This window comes from Hirundo rustica, chromosome Z (assembly GCF_015227805.2).
Source record: "Hirundo rustica isolate bHirRus1 chromosome Z, bHirRus1.pri.v3, whole genome shotgun sequence".
Lineage (NCBI taxonomy): Eukaryota > Metazoa > Chordata > Aves > Passeriformes > Hirundinidae > Hirundo > Hirundo rustica.
This window is the reverse complement of record NC_053488.1, coordinates 62840791-62866508: the sequence shown is the minus strand read 5'-3', so window position 1 is coordinate 62866508 and position 25718 is coordinate 62840791. Positions and strand designations below refer to the sequence as shown.

At 35.6% G+C, this 25718-nt stretch overlaps 1 protein-coding gene across 5 annotated transcripts in view; it reads left to right on the top strand.

The window, feature by feature from the left end:
• The window catches only part of DMXL1 (Dmx like 1), a 76516-nt gene extending 52600 nt beyond the window's left edge, over positions 1-23916 (top strand). For 3 of the 5 annotated variants that reach the window (XM_040091113.2, XM_040091111.2, XM_040091115.1), the window contains 17 exons: positions 3726-3889; positions 4843-4982; positions 5321-5406; positions 7217-7418; positions 8613-8730; positions 9981-10043; positions 11957-12043; positions 12661-12782; positions 12882-13023; positions 16771-16821; positions 17099-17159; positions 17658-17785; positions 17960-18052; positions 18509-18600; positions 19508-19560; positions 20647-20864; positions 21265-23916. In XM_040091113.2, the coding sequence (XP_039947047.1) occupies positions 3726-3889; positions 4843-4982; positions 5321-5406; positions 7217-7418; positions 8613-8730; positions 9981-10043; positions 11957-12043; positions 12661-12782; positions 12882-13023; positions 16771-16821; positions 17099-17159; positions 17658-17785; positions 17960-18052; positions 18509-18600; positions 19508-19560; positions 20647-20864; positions 21265-21489 (2045 nt within the window). In that variant the 3' untranslated portion in view covers positions 21490-23916. The remainder of the gene's footprint in view (positions 1-3725; positions 3890-4842; positions 4983-5320; positions 5407-7216; positions 7419-8612; positions 8731-9980; positions 10044-11956; positions 12044-12660; positions 12783-12881; positions 13024-16770; positions 16822-17098; positions 17160-17657; positions 17786-17959; positions 18053-18508; positions 18601-19507; positions 19561-20646; positions 20865-21264) is intronic. The other 2 variants (XM_040091114.2, XM_040091112.2) reach the window with 1 other exon arrangement.
• The last annotated feature ends 1802 nt before the right edge of the window (positions 23917-25718 follow it).

Below are 25718 nucleotides of genomic sequence, written 5' to 3'. Positions count from 1 at the left end.
TGTTGTTGATTAGAGTAGATTTTTTTCAGAATCACATTACCATATTTCTCTTGAAAACTTAGAAAACTGCTTTATCATTTAAGTCTATATAGAGATGGTAAGTTCTCTATCATCCAGAAGTTTCTTAAGGAAGAATCTGACCTTTGCATTAACACTTAGAAATCCAAAGTTTTGCTTCATATATTCAGTTATTCCATCTGCAGGAGCAAATGAAGGAAGGTTGAAAGCAATCTGTCTTTCAGCTCTTCCTGTGAAGGTGGAAGAGAGGTAACATCTTTTGATTATCATTGCATGTCTTAGAACATGGCAGTAATTAAAGAAGTTTCCTTGTCTGAAGTAGTCCAATATTCTTGGGAAACAACATAAATTTTACTTTTGTCTTAGAAGGAAAATGGGAGCAAAGATAAATGCTCCAAATCAAAAGAAAAAAAAAAAAAAAGGATGTAAAATATTTTAAATTTAAAATATGTAAGAAAGTTGAAAATGTGAAAAATTGGTAATTTGAAATCCCAAATGACTGTCAGAATTTTAATGACATTTTTAATGTAGTTAATTTCTCTTGGAATGTATAAAAAGAAATCTGCATTAGTAGTGTTTTTCAAACCGCTTAGGTAGTTATTCTGATTTTTTTCCAATGGCTAGCCTGCAGTATTCTTAAAAAAGACAGATCCAACAGAAAGGAATAAAGTATGTTTTTAAAGTAAAACACTTGCTTTTTGAAATCTGCTTAGAAGAACAACCTGCAAGCCTATACTTGCTCCTTTCTGTATCATGCAGCACTTGCTCCTTATTTTGTTTTTTGAATTTCTATTTTTTAAGTAGTTGCTAAAAATTCAAAGTGGTGCATGTGCATGCTTCTTAACTGATAAGCTTTAAATAATGAAATGAAAATGCATTGTACTGCAGTTACTGTGGTTTTGACTTTTAGTACAGGTAAGTGGATGTCAAATACTATTCATAGCAGGAAAAAAACCGAAAATATGATACAGGATAGAAGTGATACATACTGTTAAAATACTCCAGTTTCAAGATGAAAGATGGGATATCTTCATCTTTTATTAGATTCCATATATAAGTTGTTTTGTGCCTGTTGTGGTTTAAGCCTGGCCATTGGCCCAGCCCTAGGCAGTCACTCATTCCTCTACTGGCCAGGTAGGAGATGGAAAGGGACAGAGAAAACTTGTGTATTCAGATCAAGACAATTTAATAGCAAAAGCTGTGCACACAACCAAAGAGAAACAAGGTATGAAATCACTGTTTCCCATGGACAGGCAGGTGTTCAGCCATCTCCAGGAGAGGGCCCTGTCATGTGCAGTAGTGACTTGGGAAGACAAATGCCATCACTCCAAATGTCCTACACCTTCCCCCACTTTATGTACTGACCATGATGTGACATGGTCTGGAATATCCCTTTGGTCAGTTGGGGTCACCTGTCCCAGCTGTGTCCCCTTCCTGCCTCTCATGCACCCCCAACTTCCTCACAAGCATGGAAGTACAAACAGCAGAAAAGGCCTTGGCTCTGTGTAAGCTCAGCTCAGCAATAACGAAACATCTCTGTATTATCAACCCTCAGCACAAATCCGAAACACAGCCTCACAATAGCTGCTTGTTAAGAAAACTAGCTCTACCCTAGCCTCAACCAGCACAGCAGTTCAGCTGCTTGTGACGATAATGCTTATCTTCATACATGGTCAAAAATCTTTCTGGATCCTGGAATAACATGTTTATTCCTGGTCCAGAAATGACCAGAAATAATTGATAAATCCCGTTGACTAGTGTGAGTGCAGACAATTTGCCCATTAGAAGAAAAGAAATAAAAAGTGGTGAGGTTTGAAAAACCTGGAAGCTTTTTTTAAAAAACACGCATTTAAATATTACATGGCTCAGAGTTACAAATTTGTACAGTTGGCTCAGTTTGTGTTGTGAGCCAATAAGTCTTATGTATGGAAATAAGTGTTTGTAAATTACCAGTGTTTTAATTTGTTCAGAGTGTTAGACATTCTGTTTCCAAGTGATTGGAATACCCATAAAAGTTTTGAAGGATATAGTATTTCAGTCACCTGTCAAGACTCAGGAAGTCTCCAGTGGCTAAAACATTAAAAAAATAAGAGTACAGGAAATACTTCTTGGTAGTTTACTCCAGGAACAGATAGGTGTGCTGGCTCTTCTTTTGCCAACCCTAGAATGATTAACAGTAGAAGGTATTTTTAGAAACTTCAGTGGTCGTTAGTTTTGTGGACCATTGGTAGCAGAAAGGAATAGGAAAGTTAAGACAATAAAGAACCCATTTGCATTTGCAATGTTCATGTTACTTCATCCTTGTAACCAGTCTGACCCAACATGTTGATTCTTGAACTCAGTGATAGAGATACCAGTCCTTCAGGTGAGCTCTTTAAGCCTACAGAATTGCTTTCTTGGCTTCCACTTTCTACTGCTTTTAGATAATGAAGTAACCCATGCTCCCCTCTGCTTAAGAAAATTGACTCAGCTAAATTGGTGTTTGAAGTTTTCTGCACTCCAGAACAAAGTTCAAGAAATCAACTTCCTTTTTATCTTCATATTTAAGCTTTCTTTGTTTTACCTAAGTCATGAACCCACTCCTCTCTTTCACTGCAGAAACTGATCTCTCTGTACATTACACGTATCTATTTGAAAACAGAATTAAAAAATCTAAAAAAACCCTCAACCAAACCACAACAAAAAACCAAACACGACCTCCACCTTTTACAATCAAGTAGGAAATTGATTCAAGTCCATTTTCTATTTTATGACAGATAGCTAACAAATCTCCAACTACAATTTCTTTCCTCCTTGTCTCTTTCACTTGGGAGGTGCTCTGGAGATTCAGAACACTAACAATTGGTGTCAATTGGTGACAAGTGTGAATTGATATCATTCCTTCACTACTAATAGAAAGGCTGTATTGGAATGCAATTCCTACCAAGATCCAGAATATTTCAGGGTATCAGGTGATACAAATATGTTAAGATATTGCTGAAAGCTTGAATGAGCTATTGGCTTTGGTACTGTAATAATCAAGAATGGAAGTAAACCATTGACACTTAGTTTGAAAAACGTCAGTGTTGGGGCAAGCAAGGGAACATCTGTACTCCTAGGATTTAGGGTGTTACTGCAAATAATTAATCCATCCCTGTTTAATAACTTATATACTAGATTGTGTTAGTTAAAATGTGATCTTTTATATTTGCTACAGGAATGTATTGTCAGGGCATAGGGCTTTAGCAGAATTGTACTACTTAGGGAAAAAAATACATATCTCCACTAGAGGAAGACCTGGAGTTCAAGTTGGAGTAGGAATGGCAACCTTATGCATTTGCAATATATATTCTGAAAAACAAGTCTCCTGGCTTGTCTTAAAAGCAAACACAGTCAGTATTCAGTAGTTCTTATTAAAGAAATTTAGTTTTGCAAGATCATTGCTTGAGTAATAATATTTGTCACCTTTGTAAGAAGAGATCTCATGCAGTTACGGGTATTATTTGTTTAGGGAGTTTTTACATTCTGGAGTTCTAGTTCTATATTAGTTTTACATATTTGAGGATTGATATTCTCTATGTTTAGTTGTTACAGAAATGCTACTATAAAATTCTGAAAATTTGTAATGATGAAAATTTTTACTTTACATTATGAATTCCTTTATTAAAAGCAATAGGGAGGTAGACCAGAAGATTTAAAGCAAAATACTCTATTTTCTTCTCCCATAGAAGATGAAGAGAAACAGCAAAAACATTGCAGGCTTTCATCAAAAATCCCTCCAAAAGAGAGTTCTCAGTTGCCTCCATTGCCATTGGTAGACCAGCAATCATCACCTTACAAAGAAAGATTTATTCCTCCTGAGCTTAGCATCTGGGATTATTTCATTGCAAAGGTAATTTTTTTATGTTTTGACAATTAAATGTCCTCTATCACTTCTGAATTGGTAATTATTCTCTTCTTAGTCATTATTCTAGGTACTGTTGTGATAAATCTGCTTGTTTTTATTGCTCAAGTTCAGCTTTTTCCAAAATGCAGCCTAAACATATTTTTGAAACAGCTTTCTTGAAAACTGTTTTTATTCAGTTACTTTATTTTCAGATAAAGTATTCAGGTATGAGCAAATTGTGTTGATTTTTATAATTAACAGAGTAAAACCATGTAGATAATTACAGATTAGCTATTTAGGAGAAAAAGGAAATATGAGAAGCATTTATCAGCTGTTTCAGCTGGGTGAAATGCATGTGCCTGCCCAATGGAAATCAAATTATGTTGCCTTGTTAAGTCCATTGTGGCAAATCTTTCTTTGTAGAAAGTTACATACTTCTGTGGAGTTGTATGCACATTTCTATATCAAGTGTTACCTACATAAGCAAGATGAATTGGGTAAGCATATTTTAGGAGCAAGGACAAAAAAGCAAATGCAAATACTGAATAGCACAGTGAAGCAATGATAATGGGCTGATCATAAATACTGAACACTGTAGGGAGAGGATGGGATTTCTCTGAGCTCTTGGAAAAACGGAAGACAGCATATCTTGGTGGTTTTGGCTTCTTTCTGACGAGCTCCTGTGTCTCCCGTCTAGTATATCTGGCATGAAAAATAAAATAAGAAATAGAAAACAGTGTTTTTATTTTCAGCACTACAATATTCAGTAACGTAAAAAAAAGTTAAGCTGTTGAAGTATGTAGTGCTTTTCATTACCCTTTTCATGTACTAAACTGAGTAAGAAGATATGTCTGCTTTTTTAAAAGGCATTAAGCATTATAAGGATTCAATTTTTAAAAGGTAATTTAGAATGAGGTGTTGGCTAGAAGATATTTACGTAATTTTGTTGAAATTTTTAGCCATTTTTTCCATCGGAAAGTAGAGTAGAGTATGATTCAGAAGAGAGTCAGGGAAGTGATGAAGATGATGAAGACAATGATGGAGATACGTTTGCATCCAATTCACATAACCAAGAGCATTCTAATTCAAATTCTTACAGGTAAATAACCCTTTAGAACACAAGATATTTTGCCATGTCTAGACTTGAATTTCTGTTCTTTTTTTTTTTATTTTTGAGGTAATATACCAGTTACTTTCTATTTCAGTGCATTATCTAGACTTAGTAGTTAATTTTTCACAATAATTATTTTATTCATTTTGTTAGTATCTGGTATAGTGTTTTTTGAATACAAAGTACCTATAATATTCTAAAGTATGGTTTGTAGTTTTCAGTAGTTTATAATGAGGATTTGAAGCTCTAAATTTAAAACCGAATATTGAATAAATGAGAAAATAATTTACCTATTAGTAAATTACTTACTAGTGCTTTCTTGTTAGTTGGTCACTGATGAGATTGGCAATGGTTCAGCTGGTACTTCACAATTTGAAGATTTTCTACCCTTTGGCTGGACATGATCTTTCAGGTAATGAGCAGCAGAGTTGTCTCTTCATAGCTAATTAGCACATTTAAAATCAGTAATGTGTTGAATGATATACATATGTTGTAGCTTTTAGTTCAAAAGTTCTTAGTTTTTCAGTGATACGGGAATATATGTTCTGACACTGTTTATCATACAGGTATATTTGTGAAATGGGTGGCTAAGATGAATGGGTGAGAAAGAATGCTCAGGTCTCTGCATACTTATGTTTTATTTGCTTCTTAGTCACCTAAGAGTGTTTGTAATATTTGTTTCCTGGTGGAAACGCTATAATTTTTTTGTAATTGAAGTAACATCATTCCTACTTCCTGTTCCACAGAATCATAGAATGGTTTGGTTTTGGAAGGGATATTTAAAGGTCAGCTAGGCCCAACCCTGCTCATCACATCTTTTACTAGATGATGTTGCTCAAAGCATCACCTGACATAACCTCCCATGTCTGGGGCATCCACAACCTTTCTGGCAACCAGTTCCAGTGTCTCACTGCCCTCATCATAAAAATGTCCTCCGCTTATCAGATTAAAATCTACATGCTTGGTGTGAAACCATTACTCCTTGCCATATCACTGCAGGCCTTGAAAGTCTCTTTGTATCTTTCCTGTAAGTCTACTTTAAATATTGAAAAGCTGCTATATTATGTCCCTTGAGCCTTCTCCAGTCTAGGCTGAACTCTCAGCATGTCTTCACTGGAGAGGTATTTCAGCCCTCTGACCCGTTTTTGTTGCCCTGTTTTGGATCCCTTCCCCTGTCATTCCTGTAGTGAGGATCCCATATGTGGATATGGTGTCCCAGGTAGAGCGTCACAAGGACAAATTAGAGGGCCTAAATTCCCTCCCTCACCCTACTTGCTGCTCTTCTTTTGATGCAGCCCAGTATGCAGTGGGCTTTCTGGGCTGTGCGCTGGCCCAGTTTTTCATCCACTGGTATCCCTAAAGTCCTTCTTTGCAGGGCTGCTCTCAGTATGTTCATCACTCAGTTTTGGTACTGGTGATTACCCTGATGCAGATGCACTTTTCCTTGCTGAAGCTTCTGAAGGTCATGTGGGCCCACTCCTGAGGCCAGCCAAGATCCCTGTGGGTGGCATCCCTTCCTCTAGGAAATCAGCTACACCTCTCACTCTGGTGTTCTCTGCCAGCTCCCTGTGGGTGCCCTCACTACCCTTGTCTGTGTGACTATCAAAGAGAAGGAACAGTATGCATGCCAACATGCATCCCTGAGGGATGACACTTGTTACTGATATCCATTTGGATGTTCAACCATTGAATGTAACTCTTTGGGTGATGTAATTCAACCCGTTCCTTAGCTGTCAAATAGTCCATCCTTTTTGCTCCGGTTGCAAAGCAAAGATGTTGTGTAGGATACTGTCAGAGGTCTTACCGAAGTTAAAAGGAGAGGACATCAGTTGCTCTTTCCTTGCCTTCCAGTGCAGTCAGTTCACAATAGAATGCCTCTAATAGAATAGTTGGGCACAGTTTATCCTTTTTGAAGGTGTGTCAGCTTTCTCTTACCACCTGCCTGTCATCCAAACACCTTGACAGCTTCCAGGAGGATCTGTTTCATAATGATCTTCTCCATGATATAATTACTCCAGTATTGGAGAAATCTTCCCTTTTTTTGTAATAATAGCCCTAAGCAGTTCATCTTTTTAAAATTGTTCAAACCTCAAGCTGATATTTGCAAAGCTTACTTATGGAGATTCTTGAAATAAACTTCAGCCTTCTTCTGCTGGAATTTTCTTTGTCAAGGTTATAATAGAAAGGGGAGGGGGTTTATTATTATTTACTTATCTTTCTAGAGCTTCCAGTTAGCTCCCCAATATGCCATGCAGTTTTGAAAACTTTACAGCGCTGGGAGCAAGTTCTTCTCCGACGTCTTGAGCTGTATGGGGGTCCACCTCAACATTATATTTCAGTTCATGCTTCTGAAGATGCCCTTGCTGCTGGTCCTGCATTGCTTCGCCACAAAACTTTACTTGAGCCTACAAACACTCCTTTCAGGTGAGTCTAATTTCTGTGAACATTGACTTAATAGCTTAGATATAAGTCATTAAGTTGTTAGTGCATGTGATAGATTGCAACTTCAATAAAAATATGTGAAATAAAGGGTACATGTCAGATTTCATGCATCTCTGATCCAAGGCAAGGGCAGATAAAATGTACCACAGTTGCTAATTTTTTAAATTAAACTTAACATGGATTTTGAGTGTCTCTGGAAAAATTATGCTTGACAATAAAATAAAGAGTAAAATATTCACCTTGAGAGATAATTACGGATGCATGACAGTGAATTAAATAATTGCCCCAGCTTTAGAGGTAATAAAATTCCCTCACAGACTTATCAGTATTGTTACCTAAAATCAGTGTAGAAATTCTTATTATTTGTAGCATTTGCATAATTATGTCTTAACATAATTACATGTTCAGCTAGAAAAGTGTGTTCAGTCTCTGAAGGTGTATTTTTTATAATAGATTTCTGACTTCTACTGTCACTTACGGATTTCAAAATACAGAAAGTCTTGCTTTTATTGTAAAATATTTCATCATGGTCACACTTTCAGTAACTTGAGTTGATTAAAAGGGACCAGTTTAACATGTATCTGCTGTCTAACATAATTTTTAAATTATGATTTTAAGCAATTCAGAGTTGGATGGATTTTGGCTTGTCATAAGCGGCTATGTCAGTACTTACAGTTTTTGCTTGAGTGTGCCATTTCTAGGGATATGCATAAACATATGAATTCTGATCTAATTCTACAATCCTTCCAGTTTTGTTAATGAAAAATCATGGATGTTTCAGAGAAGTTACACAGCTGATGATGTGTTCCTAGCAGGAAGTGTTAGTCATTCATTGTCCATGTGAAAGGATCACTCTTTAGGACTGAACAGAATTTATTCATATTGTAAAGAATTGGATGGACAAATAATGTGTAATCTCTTAAAGAGGTTTTCTCATTTGTCCTAAGATAGAAGAAGATGCTATTCTATTTCTTCTTCCTTTTGTGCTTCCTCCCACATGTAGATTTTTCAGGAAGAGGGTATCAATGTGCTTCCGCATAAGTGTTGTATATTGTCTATAGCTCTGTAGTTTTCCTTCAGCATTTCTGCTGACTACAGTTTGATTAGAATATAAAACACTGCACTCTTGTGTAAGTATGAACATGTTGTAAATATTTATTCAACTTTGTTCTGTAGATCTAGCAGTCATGTTGCACTATCTGTAAAGAGGCTCTGGCAATACTTGGTCAAACAGGAAGAAGTCCAGGAAACTTTTATCAGAAATATTTTTACAAAGAAGCGATGCCTAAATGAGGTTGGTATAGTATATGAAATGCAGAAAATATTGCAGGTCAATCTGTCAACTTTTATGTAAGCTATTTGCTCGGCTTGTTTACTTCTGTTGTATGAGTTAATGTGCTTGTCAATGACTCGAAATCTACAGTATTTAATACAAAAAATACTTGTCTGTTACTTCATAGAATACAAAAATAATCAGACTTTGAGTGTAAAACAACAACTAGCACAACGTTGCTACAATCAGTCTCTTCTGAGATCAGTATAAAAACTGCCTCAAAAGAATGATAAAATGGACCGTATCAAAGATTAAAACCAGTAATCTAATGAGCCAAAGTATTGGAAGTTTTAGTTTGTCCCTACCATAGTCATCCTGGATTTTATCCACTGCTTCCATAACGGTCATGTTATGATTCAGTTTTACTAAGAAGAATGTTCATAAAGCAATTACTATTTCCATCCCTGATTATTTGTCCTGGTGTCTATTCGGATTCCAGTTCCAGCTGCAGTTAAATGTTTTTAAATTTGGGTTCTGTAATGAGCTTTTGGATTTTTTTCTCTCGCTTTACCTTTTTTTCTTACCCCTGCTCCTAATTTTGAAAGAATTGCTGGTATTACAGAAAAACTGTAGCATGGCAGAGATGGAAGAAAAGGAAGCAAATGTGAACAAGCTAAATATGCAGGAGAAAGAATAGTCATGGCTAGAAAAGCCATGGCAGCAGAGAGTTCTGCATGACCTAACCTTTGTCCTGTCACAGCTAGAGAATTAGCTTGTTTGGGTAACGTTGGCTAATTGTGTTCACTACAGAGTGCAGTTAAAAGGAAAATTGTTTCTTTTTGCCATTAAAAGCACGCTACTTCTGATCATATCTTACATTAACACAGCCCTGCCGTTATGCTGTATGGACAGGTATTTTAGAACATTTTAGATGTGCTTTATATGTTTCAGGGTAGGCTCACAGCCTTAGACAGCATAGTTGACTTTATTGTCTATCTTTTTACTGATAAAATGTCAGTGTAGATGCCTTATTTTTCAAGAAATTTGACTTTTGGGATGGACAAGGTACTATTACAGTACAGAGTAAGTAAGCAGAGTTTAGAGTTTGTTAGTTATTCTTATATAAAATAAGTGCATGTGTGTGCAAACGTGCTGTTGTGTTTCAGTTGTCCTGTGCTGGGGTAAACAAGGAATTGAGGATTTCCTTGATACTGTGCATATTATGTCTTATCTTTATGCTTTGTTCTGTGGCGTTTCTTTCCTTGGTGAAGTCATTAGAGGAGCACAGTGGAACCATGAAAGATTCTGTGGTGGAGGAGGCTATCATCAATAAGGTACAGAGTAAAAATCCTCAAATTTATTAGACCTAATATCATTATGAAATCGTTTTTTTCTAAATTGTGCTGATCTCACTTTAAAAAAAAGTCCTTGCTCATATAGCAAACAAAGTTAAAAATTAAAAATTGCAAGGGATTGAGTTAAACTGTTGGAAGAGTTTGTCTGAAACTTAATTATCTTAGCTGCCTTAAGCAACTAGGTACAAACAATATCCATTATCAAATTCTGTAGCTTGGCCAAGTGAAGAGCTGAAGTTGAGATTTGCCCAAGTGACAAGTATTCAGTAGTTGTGTGATACAGAACCTTTGATCAGTAGGAGCTGGCTGCAGTAGTTGCTTATAAGTGAAGGTGAGGAAGGGTACTTGGAGCAGTTTGTTAGCATAATATGAGTTTGCTACTGAAAGCTTTCACTGAGCTTTCTTTTAAAGATGGTGACAAATCAACCTATATAACCATATTTCAGCATCTTTCTTGAAAGACTGGCATGACATACTAAAAAGGTAGAGTACTATGCCCAGAAACTGAAATGAATATCATATTCTTTTCTTTTACAAAACTAGTATGAAGACAGAAATGTGAACACTCTGTGGCTTGGACTACCTTGTTAGTATTAATTATGTGATAATGCAGTATTAGCAAGTAGGTAATTGGAACTGGCTGAAGAGAAAAATAATTTCCTGCAGGTTTGTTCATTACAAGACACAAATCATGGTTTTGTATCTGTTTGCCACTCTAGTTTTGTCCAGTGTTATGTAAATAAAATCAATGAAGTATCAATTTTGTTTTGAGTTTTAAAAAGAATTCTGCTTCCTGGTCTGTAACAGCTGTTTTTTTAGACTTTGTAAAAGACCATTTGCAGTTTTTTGACAGAAAAATCATACTGTTTTTCAAGTAAAATATTATAATTTAAATCTTTTATAGCATAGAAAATTAAAAATTTGAAGATGAGAGTCTTGAAATAGTTCTGAAATAATTCTTTGGAGGTTTTTTTTTTTAATTAATTTAAATATTTTTAAAATTAATTTAAATATTAATTTTATTAATTAATTCAAATTTTTTTAAAAAATTAATTTAAATATTGCATTTATCATTCAGTTTGAATTCTTAGGTCACCTTTAGTTTGGCAGTGCTATTGTTTTTACTGTAAAATTATTCTGTAACTGCAGCAGTCTGGGTCTGTAACCTATCAGTTTAATTCTTTCAGTGATGAGTTCTTTAATTTTGAATAGGATTGCTACATTGCTGGTAGGGTTGTTTTGTTGTGTGCTGGCACATACCTGAATGCATTTCTAAATTTCAAAATTACAGACGATGTTCAAATCCAGCATTAGATCACATTGGAAAAAATAAAATAAAGTATGTGATAGCTCAAGGTTTGTGGTTCTGGCATGTACAGGATTCCAGATTTATTTAACTGTAATAATTGTGATTAGATGCACTGACAAAGTTCAGATGCATTTTCCTGTTCAGGAGTTTGCCTGCACCTTCTTTTGGACTATTTCATCAGTTTCAGTGGCAAAATAGGTTTGCTAAGAGCAATCATAGACTTAGTAAACTTTTTTGAGAGCAAAACATCAAGATTCAAAGTTTCAATCAACAGTGTGTTGCATGTAGGCTTGCTGGTTTTCAGTACCCCTAAAAAACTTGAGAATGAGCACACTACTGTGGCTTGTGTGACAAATTACACTTTCTCTGTTGCTGTGGTAATCTTAACATGGCAAGGGGAAGCTATATTACACAAAACAGGTTTAGCATAATTGTTACAGGCTATGTTTGTTGAGTTTTCTTTGAATTAAAATTAAGGGGGGAAAAAAATTCACACGTGACGTTGTTTGGTGTCTGTACTTTCAGTAAAAAGTAGTAATGCAGAGAAGTTTGCATTTAACTATGCTTTGTTTTTTAAATACAGATAGAAACAGATTTGGGATACCTTGGTGGCAAGGCAAGAATCATCCATAAAGAGTCAGACATCATTACTGCTTTTGCAGTCAATAAAGTGAGTATAAAGGAGATAGAATAATCTAATTGCTGTGTTTTCCACCCGATACACCGGCACATTGTGACTGGGTGAGATAGACTCTGCCAGCCATCCTGCTGTTATTAGCAGCTATGGCTTTTAGAGGTCCCTTCTCCAAAGCACTTGAAAAATACCTTTTCATGAATAGGTCTGCTACAAATTGCCTTCTTTTTTTCTATTGTGCAGTGAATCGATTGAAGGGAGAGGTGGCTTCTATTTCTTTTTTTTTTTTTTTTTTAGGCTTCTGTGTAGGGCTATTTGTCCTTTTCTGTCAAACAGGAAGTAGTAGTATAGCTTGTAAGTAACTTGTATAGTTACCTGTTGCTTATCCTCTGAGAAAAGCAAGGAGATAAACTGAGCTGCTTGAAGTGTATAAGATGCAAATACTGTGTGATACTATCCCAGATGCAAGTAAGTTTTAAAAGGAAAGTGTCAAGTATAAATGTACATAGGTTTGTACATGTAAATGCTTGGGTTTGTAAATTAGGCGTATATTTTTGTGAGCAAGAGTTCCATAGTCAGGAGAAAAAAAAAAAAAAAAGTCCATTTTTGAGATTTCCTTTTGCATCTGTGTTTCTGTATGTTTTTTTTTTCAGGCAAATCGGAACTGCATTGCAATAGCATCAAGTCATGATATTCAAGAATTGGACGTTTCTGCAATTTTAGCTACGCAAATCTATACCTGGGTTGATGATGATATGGAAATAGAAAATAAAGGGTATATGTTCTTTGTTTGAGAGTTTAAATCAGAGTAGCAAAACATGGTATTTAATATTGCTGTTTGGAATCTTAATTTAGAATGTCTTTTCATTCCTAGGGCTGATGATTTCCTAGTTATACATGCTCATGATGATCTGATAAATGTTCAGGGAAGCACTCCTTATACTCATAGTAATCCTGGCACACCTATCAATATGCCTTGGCTTGGTAGTACACAAACTGGCAGGGGTGCATCTGTGGTAAGTCGCTTATCAAAGATTAGCTTTATGTATTGAGTCTACTTCTTTCCTTTTGTCTATTCAATCTTGGTTGTTATATTTTGCCGTTAACCTATAACTAAGTATAACCTTTCTGTGTAACCAAGGCAAGTTGGATTTTTTTTGTAACAATTCACTTAATAGGTTGAAATACTGCACAGAATTTAAGGGACACCAACTAGACAAGCAAAGCTTTCAGTCAAGTCATATATGCTTTCTTTAAAAGCATCATATAAAAGCAAAGAATCAGGATTTGGGTAAGAAGTTAGCCTATAAATTCTTCTTTAATGACTTGAAGCCAAATGGTCTATTTAAAAAGCATATATTCAGCAGGTTTCAGGATGTAAATTCATGCCTAGAAATATTTATATGAAATGTTGTAACTTTTATTTTAAGCATAATCTTCAGCTTCATTCTGAGGTTCAAAAAGATCTTCTGTCTGGAATGAAGCTTGGCCTTGAGCAAAAGGCTTTTAGGTTAGATTTAATTCATATGAAATGATAGTTGTAGCCTGGCAATTGACATTCTTGTCTTAGTTCCTGTGGAGCATAGATGCAGATCTGTTGATTAGTTGGCTGGGAGGTGCTTATTTGGAGACACGTAGGTGAGCTGAAATGGTCATATGAGACACTGGTATCTCTCAGTCCTTCTGCACATGGAGTGCAGAAAGTGGAGATTTCTTAAATAACCAAATGCATTAAGTCTTGGGACTTGGCTGTACTTAGTGTCATTTAACAATTCAGAACAAGTCCATAACTGGTGGCAGAATGAAGTAACCAGATGTTAATTAATGTTGTCATTGACTTCTGAAAATAACTGATGAATAGGAGGACTAAATAAGAAATAGGCATTTTAAGATTGATAATGTTTTCCACATATGAAAGCAGGTATTGTGCCAGTACCTACACCTCTGCCTTCAGTTTAGAAATTACTGATCGTAGGTGCCAGTGTTGCAGCTCTGCTATTGCAATCAGGTCTCTTCTGCAAGTATTCTTTGAATGCCTCTGCCACTTTCTCTTCACTTCCATTTTTCAAATATACACGTACATATAGAATTTTTGTGTTGTGTATTTCTCAATGTTAAGTAATTGTGTAATCTACTAATGTAAATGGTACTTACGTGGCCTTCTGTTTTGCATGCAGTAAAACTTTCTTCCTAAATACAATGGTTGTGTTTGCTTTTGCTGTTTAACTTTGGACCTAAATTTTGTCTGGCATACTGTGACTGTGGCAGACAACCATGCACAGCATAGATCGGCGCCTGCCCACTAGGGAGGGAAGACAGAGGTACCTAATGAAGGACAAAGTAAATGAAGAAAAAAATAGGGATTATTGGGAAGAAACAGTGTTGCTGCAGAAGAGCTGGAACCTGGATGAAAAGCAGCTTCACTAAGAACTTTCTTTTGCTACTATTTGCTACTTTGTTCCTTCAAATGCTGCTGATTCTTGATGTCATCTTTGCTTTTTCATAATGTGCAGCCCATTTAGTAGTTGTAGCCTACTGTTCTGTACCATAACTGGCTTTTCAGTCTCATTGTCTTTGCTTCACTTTCATCAGCAAGGGACAGTCAGGCAGTTAACATTTTATTAGCTGCAAGGTTTTTCTGTCACTGTTCACTATTTCCTGTTACACAGCTCATACAGGGTAGGTAAGGAGGGTCACTACCAGACATGTCAGCACAGTTTGTTTACACGGTTCTTGCAGGAGGTGTTCATGAGAGACTACTGAAGGAAATAGTATGTACCCACAGCTCTGAAACTCAGGCTGTTACCAACAGCTTGTCTACAAGTCAGTGTGACTGACACCAATATTTAAACTGTTTAACAACTGGTGAAATGGAGTTAAAGTCCTTTTTTATTTTTCAGTCTTAAAGTACATTAGGCCCAAAGCAAAGCAGCCGGTGTTCTAGGCATCAGTTGTTCTAAAGGCAAGCTGAGGGCTAGCAGTGTCAAATGTAAGTTATGTTAATAATGAAAATATTTGCATTTCATAATTGTACTTGTCTTCTAAATTGGAGAAGCTGAAGCAGAGAGTTCTGTTAGTGTAGCCTTCCAAAGGCATATTTCTGTAAATTTGCGTTTTTCCAAAGCATTATCCAGCAGGGGTTAGGAGATCATGATGTGTGCTTATCTGTTGAATGGAGGAAGATGACTTCCATTAATTTCTGGGTAAAACTTAGTAGCTGTAAAACTCAATACGGCGCTTTATTTTTGTGACGAAATAGAGTGAACACGAATTATTGTTCTTCCATTTACATATAGATAACTTGTGAATTTAGAGTGCAGAGTATTGCAATTATAAGTGCACATACCAATCTGTAAATCTTTGAAGATTGTCATTCTCTGTTGTCCTGGATTTTAAAATGTAGATATAGTTTCACCAAACCATTTGGCTTTTTCCTTGACGTTTAAAGTACTTGGAGAAAAAGAAAGGGAAATACATATTTCAAGATCATACCTTTTATCTTTGGAAGGTGTTTTGGAATGCACTTGAATAACTGAGGGCATAAGGCTTTCTCTTCAACAGTGATAAAACTTTGAGAATTGAAAGATCTAAATCTGCTTCCAAACTGTAATTAAGAGGATTACAGTTATTCCATGAATCCAAACCTAGGGAGATTTTAACAAGAAAGTAAATTATTTCCCTTCTGAGTATTTTCCCTCATTTTTGATTGCAAAATGATAGTTTAGAGGTTATTTCTTTTAAACTCTATTGATCGTATTAAGGAATTTGATACACATGAAAATTTGTAATTCCTGCCTCCTTCCAGTTGACACCGTGATATAATTGGAGGCTGGGGGAGAGTATCATACTTGAAATACCTCATCGCTATCTAGTGGTCTGTGACAAAGCAGTGTTAAAATATTGTACAAAATTACAGCATTTGAAAGTCACAGTTGGATTCGAGGGTTGTAAAGGTCTTTTCCAACTTAAATGTTTCTGTGAAGGTAGTTCAGTGCCAGCTTGCTGTTGATGTGTGGCAAGTGATAAGCTGCTGTGTTGAAGTTGAGTGCCCTGGCAACAAAGTTTCTTATGTGTTCTCATTTAAAGTTAATACCTACCGCCTGCCACACAAAATATATGTTTTGTCTTTCTCAAATGTTGACGTAAATAATACATGCATGAGGAAACGAAATCCAACAATTCTCTAAGGAAAGACAGTCCTCAAAGAAGTCAGATAACTTTTGCGAGCTATTGCGGAATAAAAGAATGAAAACTTAACATACATTGATAGAAAGAAGGGAAGAGACAACACAGGCACAGGTGTATTTCCATGATTAGAAAAACCTTACTCTTCTTTCCTTTTTGTGTGTTGAACATATCATTTAAATAGATGGGGTTTAATTATAATTGTTTGTCTCCAGTCCTCTTTGCATCTTGAATTCTTCCCAGTAGGAATTAATAAAATAAGAAAAAACAAAAATCTGTGTGATATGCCTAGCTCAAAGCAAATTTTCGAATTTAGGAAAAGACATGCTACTGAAAATTCATTGGATCTGTATTTGCAAAACTATAAATACATGGGAAGTAATATTTATTTAATACCAGTTACACGGTATATTGCTTATTTTGGATGGTCACAAATAAACACTTTTCAATCAATGGCAATAAGTTAACTAGACATAAAAACAGATATATTCCGTCCTATTTTTTTACTTCTGTTAAAGTGTGTTTACCTCTTTCTTTACATGCTTCTGCCTTTCTCTTGCTTATCTTACAATATTCAGGAATATTCCAATAAATTTAATGGAATCAGAAAGGAATTGGCAAGAAAAGAGGTAAGACTGCAGTCTAAGGAGTGTTTCTATTTGGATCCATACATTTCTGAAGCAAAAGTTTAATATTTATCTAGATGTATAAAGCTGCACAAGTGTAAACATCTACACTAGTCTTGGAAGACACTGACTTCTATATGAATCTCTAAACCCAGTACTTGTTTTCTTAGGAATTTTGATAGGAAACAACTCTCTGCAATCACTAATTGTTCTCTAGTTTGGTAACTTTTTGTTCAGTAGTACTGTTTAATTTTTTTCTATTTTTTTGTATGTTGAACAGATGCTCAAGAAAGCTATTAATAACGTCAGAAGAATGGCTTCTCATCCAACACTGCCATATTGTAAGTTCAGCGTCTTTTAAAAAAGAGAAAAGTTATCTAAAGATTATATATTTCTTACTCATCTGTTTCTTACTGTTATGCTATTTTGTACTAGCACAACAATCTGTTACATGTTTTGAAAGTTCTTTATAAGCCATACTTATTGAAACTATTTTTCATTTTAAAAGACAATATTGGGGGATGTAGAAACATCTGCTTTAGAAACAGCAGAAAGTACTGTATTTCTCTCTTATTTGTGACTAGAATGAAAGATAGTAGGAAAAAAATGTGTTATTATCTCCAAGTAAATAGCTTCATATTTCATGAGCATCTAAATACAATTCTTAATCAAATAACAAGTAACACAACCTTCAGTTGCAGTGGTACATCCTCCTCCTACGCCAAGACAGATACTATGGCATGATTTTGGCAATAGTTATTTTGAGATAGTGTGATTTTTCTTGAAACTATAAAAGCTAAACCTTTTGTGAAAGGTAATGTAAATATTTTCTGTTGCAGACCTGACAGGTGCTCAGGATGGAAGTGTAAGAATGTTTGAATGGGGTCATGCACAGCAAATCACATGTTTTCGATCTGGTGGCAACTCAAGGGTAACTCGAATGCGATTCAATTACCAAGGAAATAAGGTAACTGACAACGTGCTTCTGTACGCTTTTTCTTCTCTTCTCCCCTTCCCCAATATAATTGTAAATTAGCAGAAACATCACATGCTTCTAATTTGAAGTATTTTCTCAAAATTGTGGATATTTTCTCTGCAATATATACATATGTATTTACTCTTACTATATATTTTCTTTCAGTTTGGAATTGTTGATGCTGATGGATATATAAGTTTATATCAGACAAATTGGAAATGTTGTCCACTTACTGGAACTTCACCTAAGCCATATTTGGTAAGCTGAAAACTAGTTTCCGTAAACTTGCATTGTGTTCCCTTACTTCTTCCTCCCTTCAGAATAGCTAGGAGAGGGCAAGAATTGTGCTGATAACCAGTATCGAGATTAAGTTACATATTGCTGCCATCCTGTGGTCTGTATGACAGATTCTTATGCTCTAATCATACTTACTAAATGGAGAGTGGAAAATGTAACATGAGATCTGAAATAACTTTAGTGTTCATTGAGATGTGTCAATAATTATCACTTGTCATTTGATGGATGGTTACACAGGGCTGCAGAGTATATTTCCATGAAAAATTTAAGAGCCTTACAAGGCATACCAATACCTTTATATCCTATGTTCTTTAAATTTCTTATGAAACACCTTTGCTTCTCAAGGAAATGTATTATTGCCTGCTTGCATAAAATAGATTAGTTTTTGATTAATAACTTCTAAATGCAATTTTTCAGACGTGGCAGTGTCATAACAAAACGGCAAATGACTTTGTTTTCATTAGTTCATCATCTTTGATTGCTACAGCAGGATTTTCTTCTGACAACAGGTAAGATCTGTTGTGATAATGCATAAAAGCGAAGTGGTGCCATGTTTTCTCTCCTTTCCCACACATTGTTTTTTTCATTATTCTTCTTAAGCAGTTTAAGAGTACTTCTGCTTGATTTCTTTCTTGGCGGGAGGGGTAAGCAAAGTAATGTTTGCAGCTAAATTCATGTGCCTATTTTGGGAGGTTTCATAGGGAAGCAAAAATATCCTGCTCATGTTCCATATGAAGAGGAGAAGTAGAGATGGAAGTTCCTGTCGGGAATCCAGTGAGGGGGGTGTGGAAATAGTTTAAAGCTGTGCCAGGGGAGGTGTGGCATGAGACTGGACATCAAGAAATATTTTGTTACCAAGAGGTTCAGACATTGGAACAGGCTTCCTCAAGGTCAGTCCTCAAAGCCTGTAAGAGTTTGAAGCATTTGGACCCTTAAGGACATGCTTTAAACTTCTGGTCAGCCCTGAAGGTGTCAGGTGGGTGGATTACATGATCCTTCTAGGCCCCTTCCAGCTGAACTGGTCTGTTCCATGTATGTGAACGTGTCGTAAATTATTTTTATAGCTCTAGAGAATTTACATATTTCTTCATTTCTCATTTGTTTTCATAAGTAAGTATTGACCAAAATATATCAAAACGTGCTAACATTCCTGTGAATTTAGCTACAAAAGATTGTTAACATAAATGCTTTGTGGAAATAGCCAGTTGTAGAATGATTGTATAGAAAGCACGTTCTTGCAGCATATGATAAACTATGGAAGTATTTTAGGGGCTGCTCAGAAGTCATCAGTCAGTTGAAAATCTGTTTATAGTGCTTTATGTCTGAAACAACCTTTTTAAGGTACAGATGACTTTTCATGTATTCAAAATATCTTAGAATATCTGTTGCTGAATTAAGCCATATTTTTTTCTACAGAAATATTTGTCTTTGGGATGCTCTGGTTTCTCCTACAAATAGCTTGGTGCATGGTAAGTAAAATACAACAAACAAAATGTTAGACCAGAGTATGAAAAAGTGTATTTGTGTGTCTATCTTTATGGAAGAGTTGTTGTGGGAAGTAGTTTTAACATTGGTAGTAAACATCTTTCGCTGTTTTGTGTGGGTGCACCAGTGGGAATATAAAACCAGATTCTTAAGAAATTACTCGGTGTTCTGTATACATGATTGGTCTCATGGACACGAGCACCTTCCTTTGCATGCCTTCTGTCCTTGCACCACAAGTGCAAGCCAAACATTTCTGTTCTTTCTTAAAAGGTTCTGGGCAACTCCTGCTTTAGAACAGTTATTCCTCTAAGTAGGATTTTGAGGATTCAATAAGTATTTAGCTGGATTTCATTAGCTTTATTACTAATACTTTGTTGCAAGTAATACAACAAATTCATTTGAATATCTCAAATATGGAACTGATATCAGAGAGTTGTGAACTTCCTGTACTTAAAGTATGGTGAATGCTTCAGTGTATATGAGAGACATAAGGAATTTCTAAATGTAAATACATAGGCCCTTTGAACTACAAGTACAGTATTCCAAGCTGTGTTCTGATAACTGTAATTTCATTCACTTTTTCCACTCATTTAAGGGAGTAGACATATCCAAATAAAAGTGAGAGGAGGCAAATAAACAGTAAAATGACCAGTGGAAACTTGCAAGATATTTTTGCAAATAGTTAAGGAAGTATTTCTGATGGGCATTATGTGACTTACAATAACAAATTATATTACTTAAAATAACAAATCTGGTATTTTAATAGCAGGTTATTAAAATAATTTGTTTCTAGTCAGGGACTAATATATTGTGATTACGCAGGGATAGAAAGAAGAATGTAATTTTTTGTTAATACAGGCTTTAATTGCTTAATTTGAGAATACTGCAGCTTCAGAATGTCTGATGGGATCCTGGGTTTATATGTATGTATTGGTACTGCAATAAGTGGGCTGGTTTACAGTATTACAGCATCAAAGTCACTGTTGCTACTTGCCTTGAACTATTAGAGGTTGATGGAAAATGCAAATTAGTACAGTGTTTTGTTTAAAATACTTTGCTTTGGCTTTCAGCTTTTATCTGTCATGATAGTGGAGCAACTGTGCTAGCATATGCTCCAAAACACCAGCTGTTGATATCTGGAGGCAGAAAAGGCTTTACCTGTGTAATTGATCTTCGCCTAAAGCAGCAGCAACAGTTACTCCAGAGTCATGATTCTCCAGTCAAAGCAATTGCTGTTGATCCTACAGAAGAGTATTTTGTCACAGGATCTGCTGAAGGCAACATAAAGGTATCAGTGAAGGGGAGGGAGCAGAGATGCTGTGTACATTCAGAAAGAATCTTGTACAGGTGTGGAACAATCAGATGTCATATGTACTGCATTTATTCTCAACTCTGACTTTCACATTTACTAATTTAAATCTGAAATGTCAGTCTTAACCTCTTTTTAATGCAGACCTCCTTTTAATTAGGGCTACCTTAGTGTCTCTCAGTATTGCCTATCATAGAAAATTAGTACTAGTATTCTACAGAAGTGTCATTACATATTGCTATGTATTCTTCTATCACAGTTAGTGTCAGAAAAGTAAACGCAAAATGTAGTGCAATTCCTCCATGATTCACTGGTGATGATTTTTAAGGTCATAGTAATTTATCCTTGTAAGAGATTGATGGTTTTGATGCTTTTCCAGGTATGGAGTCTGTCTACATTTAATCTTCTTCACACTTTCATCAATGAGCATGCTCGACAGTCTCTCTTCAGAAACATTGGAACAGGAGTCATGCAAATTGAAACAGGACCAGCAAATCATATATTCTCCTGTGGTGCTGATGGAACAGTAAAGATGAGAATCTTGCCTGATAGATTCAGCCCTTTAAAGGATGTGCTAAAAAATGATGTGAAATTTATGATCTAATGCTTTTTCTGAGAACAGTGAATAACATTCCCCTTCTGCCATCCTTGAAAATATTTTTCGTGGAACTAACCACAGAGCAGATGCACAATGGTAGCTTGTGACACAAAGATGTTTTTGGTTTTTTTTTTCTTTGTCTCCTTCTGCCCCCAACCTCCTATTTATTAATTATCTGGAGCTTTTAGTCCCTGATGCACTAATGCCTTAAAGATTAAAAGGTCCTTCACATTTTGATCATTGCCTAAAATAAAAGCTAAATATGACTCCAAATGACATAGGTATAATTTATAAAGATGTTGCTGAAGTGGTTTACTCTTTTTGAGGTAATAACACTCTCACCTAGAGTGTACCATCTAGGCATGACCTTTGCTTATATTCAACATCCTGCCACCTTGTAAAAAAAGCATATCTATCCTGATGGAAACCTCAGATAATGGTTTTTTTTTTCACTGTGGCAGCCATAACTGTCTCTCTTCTCAGTTTGTTTAGTCAGCTGACAATAAAAATGTATATGTATGTGCTGAAGAGAAACAAAGTCTCCAGGAGTGAATACTCCTGGTCATGCAGGCATTCATATAATGAGCCACTTTCTCTCTCCATTCCTGAAATTCAGGCTGTTTACCTTTCTAACTTGCCTGATTTCCTTCCTCTCATCTGGAGTATAAGAAACTGAAGGACGTCCTGTAACTTGTTTTCTGTTCTATAGCTTGAATCACTGCCATCAGGATGGCAGGCTGACCTTTTAAAAATAAATATATTTTTATCCCTGAATGCTCCCTTTACAAAAATAGAATGTAAATATGAATGGATATCTTCCTAGTAGAATAGTCGAGATTATGTGTGAAGCGTTAGACTTGATCAAAAATAAACAGGAAGATACTGCTTTAGGATATGGCACTAGAATTTCTTCAAAGACTATTTATTTAGATGTCTGTAGAGAAAATAAAAAACAACCCAACCTAATTTATTTTTACATTTTTTTCCAGTAAGATTTTTATTTAGCCCAAAGATAGTCCCTTCTTAGCACTTATATTCTTGCTTGTCTGTTTTTCCTAAGTACTTTCAAAAAGTAACAAGTGGTTCAACAGCAAAGTACTTATACACTATCAGTCTTTCTTTCTTGATGTTCGTGTTTACATCTGGTATCAGATGAAAGAAGACAAACTGAGAAGGATAGATGTGGAGGGTTTCTTTTGCCAAAATATAAACTGCATAACTTTAATGTTTGACCAAATTATTAATGCATAAGGCCTTTACTTTTTTTTTTTTTTAGTCAGCTAAAACTGTTTCTGTATGTATTTTGGTTTACTTTTCTGTACTTGAGAGCTTGACAAAGGTTTAATTTGTAAATTAGATATGAGGCTGGATTACTTGAATGCCAATGGTGTACTTTTTTGCTAAAAGATATTCTGTGAAAAATAGCACCAAGATATTAACTGTAAAATAAACTCGTCAAATTAGGAACTATGGGGATAAATAAAGCATAGCAGAAATGAAGGGCTTGTATAATGAACTATGTAACATTCTCAGGATGCTTTTATCTTAAGAATATAAAGTTGTTTAAAAAGATTTTGTAAAATGTATTAAGGTCATTTTAAATGTATGTTTCGCAAGTTGCAGTGCAAACACTATGAAGGTTTTTATGCACATAACCTGAATTTTCAAATTGTGCAATAAAAAGAATGTGAATGTTTTGCCATGAGGAAACATGTGACAGCATTTCAAATTGTTACAGCTGTTCAGTGATTCAATTGTAATTGTTCTTCCTGAACACTTAGAGATTGAAATTGAGCGTGATTTCAAAACAGTTTAAGTACAGTGGTGGACCAGAAAAGTGACTAAGTGACACCACCTTACAAAACACACTTGCCCAACGAGTACAAGTTATCTGCTCAGTGGCTGAGTTTCTAATATTCTTTATTCTTATGGGAGAAGGAAAACAGTAGAGTAGACAGTAGCACACTCCTTTAGAATCAGTTGAAACCATGACTTTGTAGCTGCTTTATATACATGGATCAGTTTTATACCACTGAACTAACAATGTTACATGTGCAAAAATCATGGCAGTATTATATAATTATGTCCTTGATGTTTTGTCCTTAAATATTTATATCTCATTAGCTTTAATACTTCAAGCTCAATTCTGTTGTAATGGCAATCACAAAAAGCTGTCTTACCATCTGCAAACTGAGCAGAGTTTAAATGCAATTTGCCAAGACATACAATGTTGTAATTTTTCTGAGTAAAGCTGCACTTTGAGAAATCCTGGCAAACTTATGCTTATACCAGAAAAGTACTGACCTTGACCAGGCATTTTCAATAATGTTTATAGTTACCATAAGCTTTCTCGAAACTAAATTATGTAAAATCACAATGTATTTGCCACACCTTTATAATCTTTCCAATAAATCCTGCAGAAACTCAACCTTCTAGAGTTCCATTTTGCTGCTGTTTCATTTACAAAACAGTTGTTCACTTGCATATTGTTCATAGATGTTTAACTATTGTAAGACAAATTATCAGTAGCTTTCTTGTAATGATGGAGTAAAAATTAGTTACATTCAGTTGTATGTGAAACTTTTAAAGGGACACTCTCAACTTTGAATCTAATCATTGGAGAAGATCTGAACTCGGAAGCTCTGGCTGTTGCCCTTTAATTCCACTGACTTTTGTCCTCCAGCAACTCATGCTTTTTCCCTGTTGCTATGCAAGTTACTCAAACTTAATGGTACTAGTGCCTACAGAGGTCTGTGTGCTTAAAGTAGCCGTGTGTACAAACTGAACTTAAAATTCACCTTTGCCAGTGCTTAATCAATAATACTTTATTGTCCAGATTAAATAATTTAGCTTGTAGTTGATAATGTCCCTTTTAAATATCATGGATTGGGAGTTGTGATTTGTGTTTGTCTGTGTAGCAGTACATAATGCTGTCAGAGTGTGTCATTCTTGTGTTGCAAACTGATTCCATTACCTCAGATACACAATCCAAGTTCTTCATGATTACTTCAGCAAACTTGTGAGAGTTAAAACTCTGGCCATCTGGGTACTTAAACTGGCTTGCTGTGTGACTTTACACCAGAAAAATCTCAGCTGACAGCTGATGTTGCAGGATGTTGATGGAGAAAGGTGGAATAGACGCAGATTTTGTACTGTGCCACGGTGGTGCAGGGTGAGGTCGTACATATTCTACTGCATTTTAGGAACCTCAGAACCAGTTGCAGGAAATAAACTATGGAGACATCCTACACTAGGTACTCCCTTCCTATTAATAGCACCCAGTCTTAGATTAGATGCAATAGTTGTGAAAAAAGCAACAGTGATTAAGGGGAAATAAGCGTGGAGATTATATATTCTCTAAGGTAATTATTTTCAAATTTTTTTTTTACTAAAAATAGCAAAACCATTGCAAATGGCAGGTTCAGCACACTGATCAAACTACTTTCTATAAAATAAAGATATTGATTTACCAAGTTTCTTAGTATTTCTTATTCTTCCCGTAACTAGCTCTAAAAGATGTATGATTTTGATTTTATTTTTTTTTCAATGCCTTATCATCTTACACTTTATCTTTCCTTGTTCTAACTTGTTGATGTTTGGGAGGGGGATTGGGCGCTTTTTTGTTTGTTTGGGGTTTTGTTTTGTTTTTTATGCATAAGTAACAACTGAGAGTAAAACTCAATTATTTTGGGGTGTAATGAGGCTGATGTAGTAATGGCACTTCGTGTTGTGTGACAAAACTTTTGAAGCCTCTTTTCTGTTTCATTTAAGCTTGAAAAACAGTGAAGGTCTTCATCCACCTCTATGTTGCCACGTCTATCAGAGGTACAAATATGAGTGCACCTGGTATGATCTCATTAGTGAGAGATGCCCAAATTAGGGAACAAATGAGATGAAATGCCAGCTCAAAAATACTGACTTTATTTTCTAGTTTTTAATGTGTAGGGGAAAGAGAAGAGAGTAGCAGCAGTAGACAGTCACCATCCATGGATCCAGTGTTGTTCTGTTGGTCCTTTTTCACCCTGGGCTTCTCAGTTGCGGGGTGTGGGGCCTAGTTCACTCTTCTTTTGGTAAGTTGTGTGCAGAAAGGGGTGCTGGGTACACAAAATCTCCCACTGACTAAAAATTTTTCTCGATGTGCTCTAGCAAACAAAGGAACCCATGCTTATTGGCTACAAGTTGCATAGTTCTCTTGTTAGTATTCTATCTTCCATTGGTTAATGGGTCCTATGCTA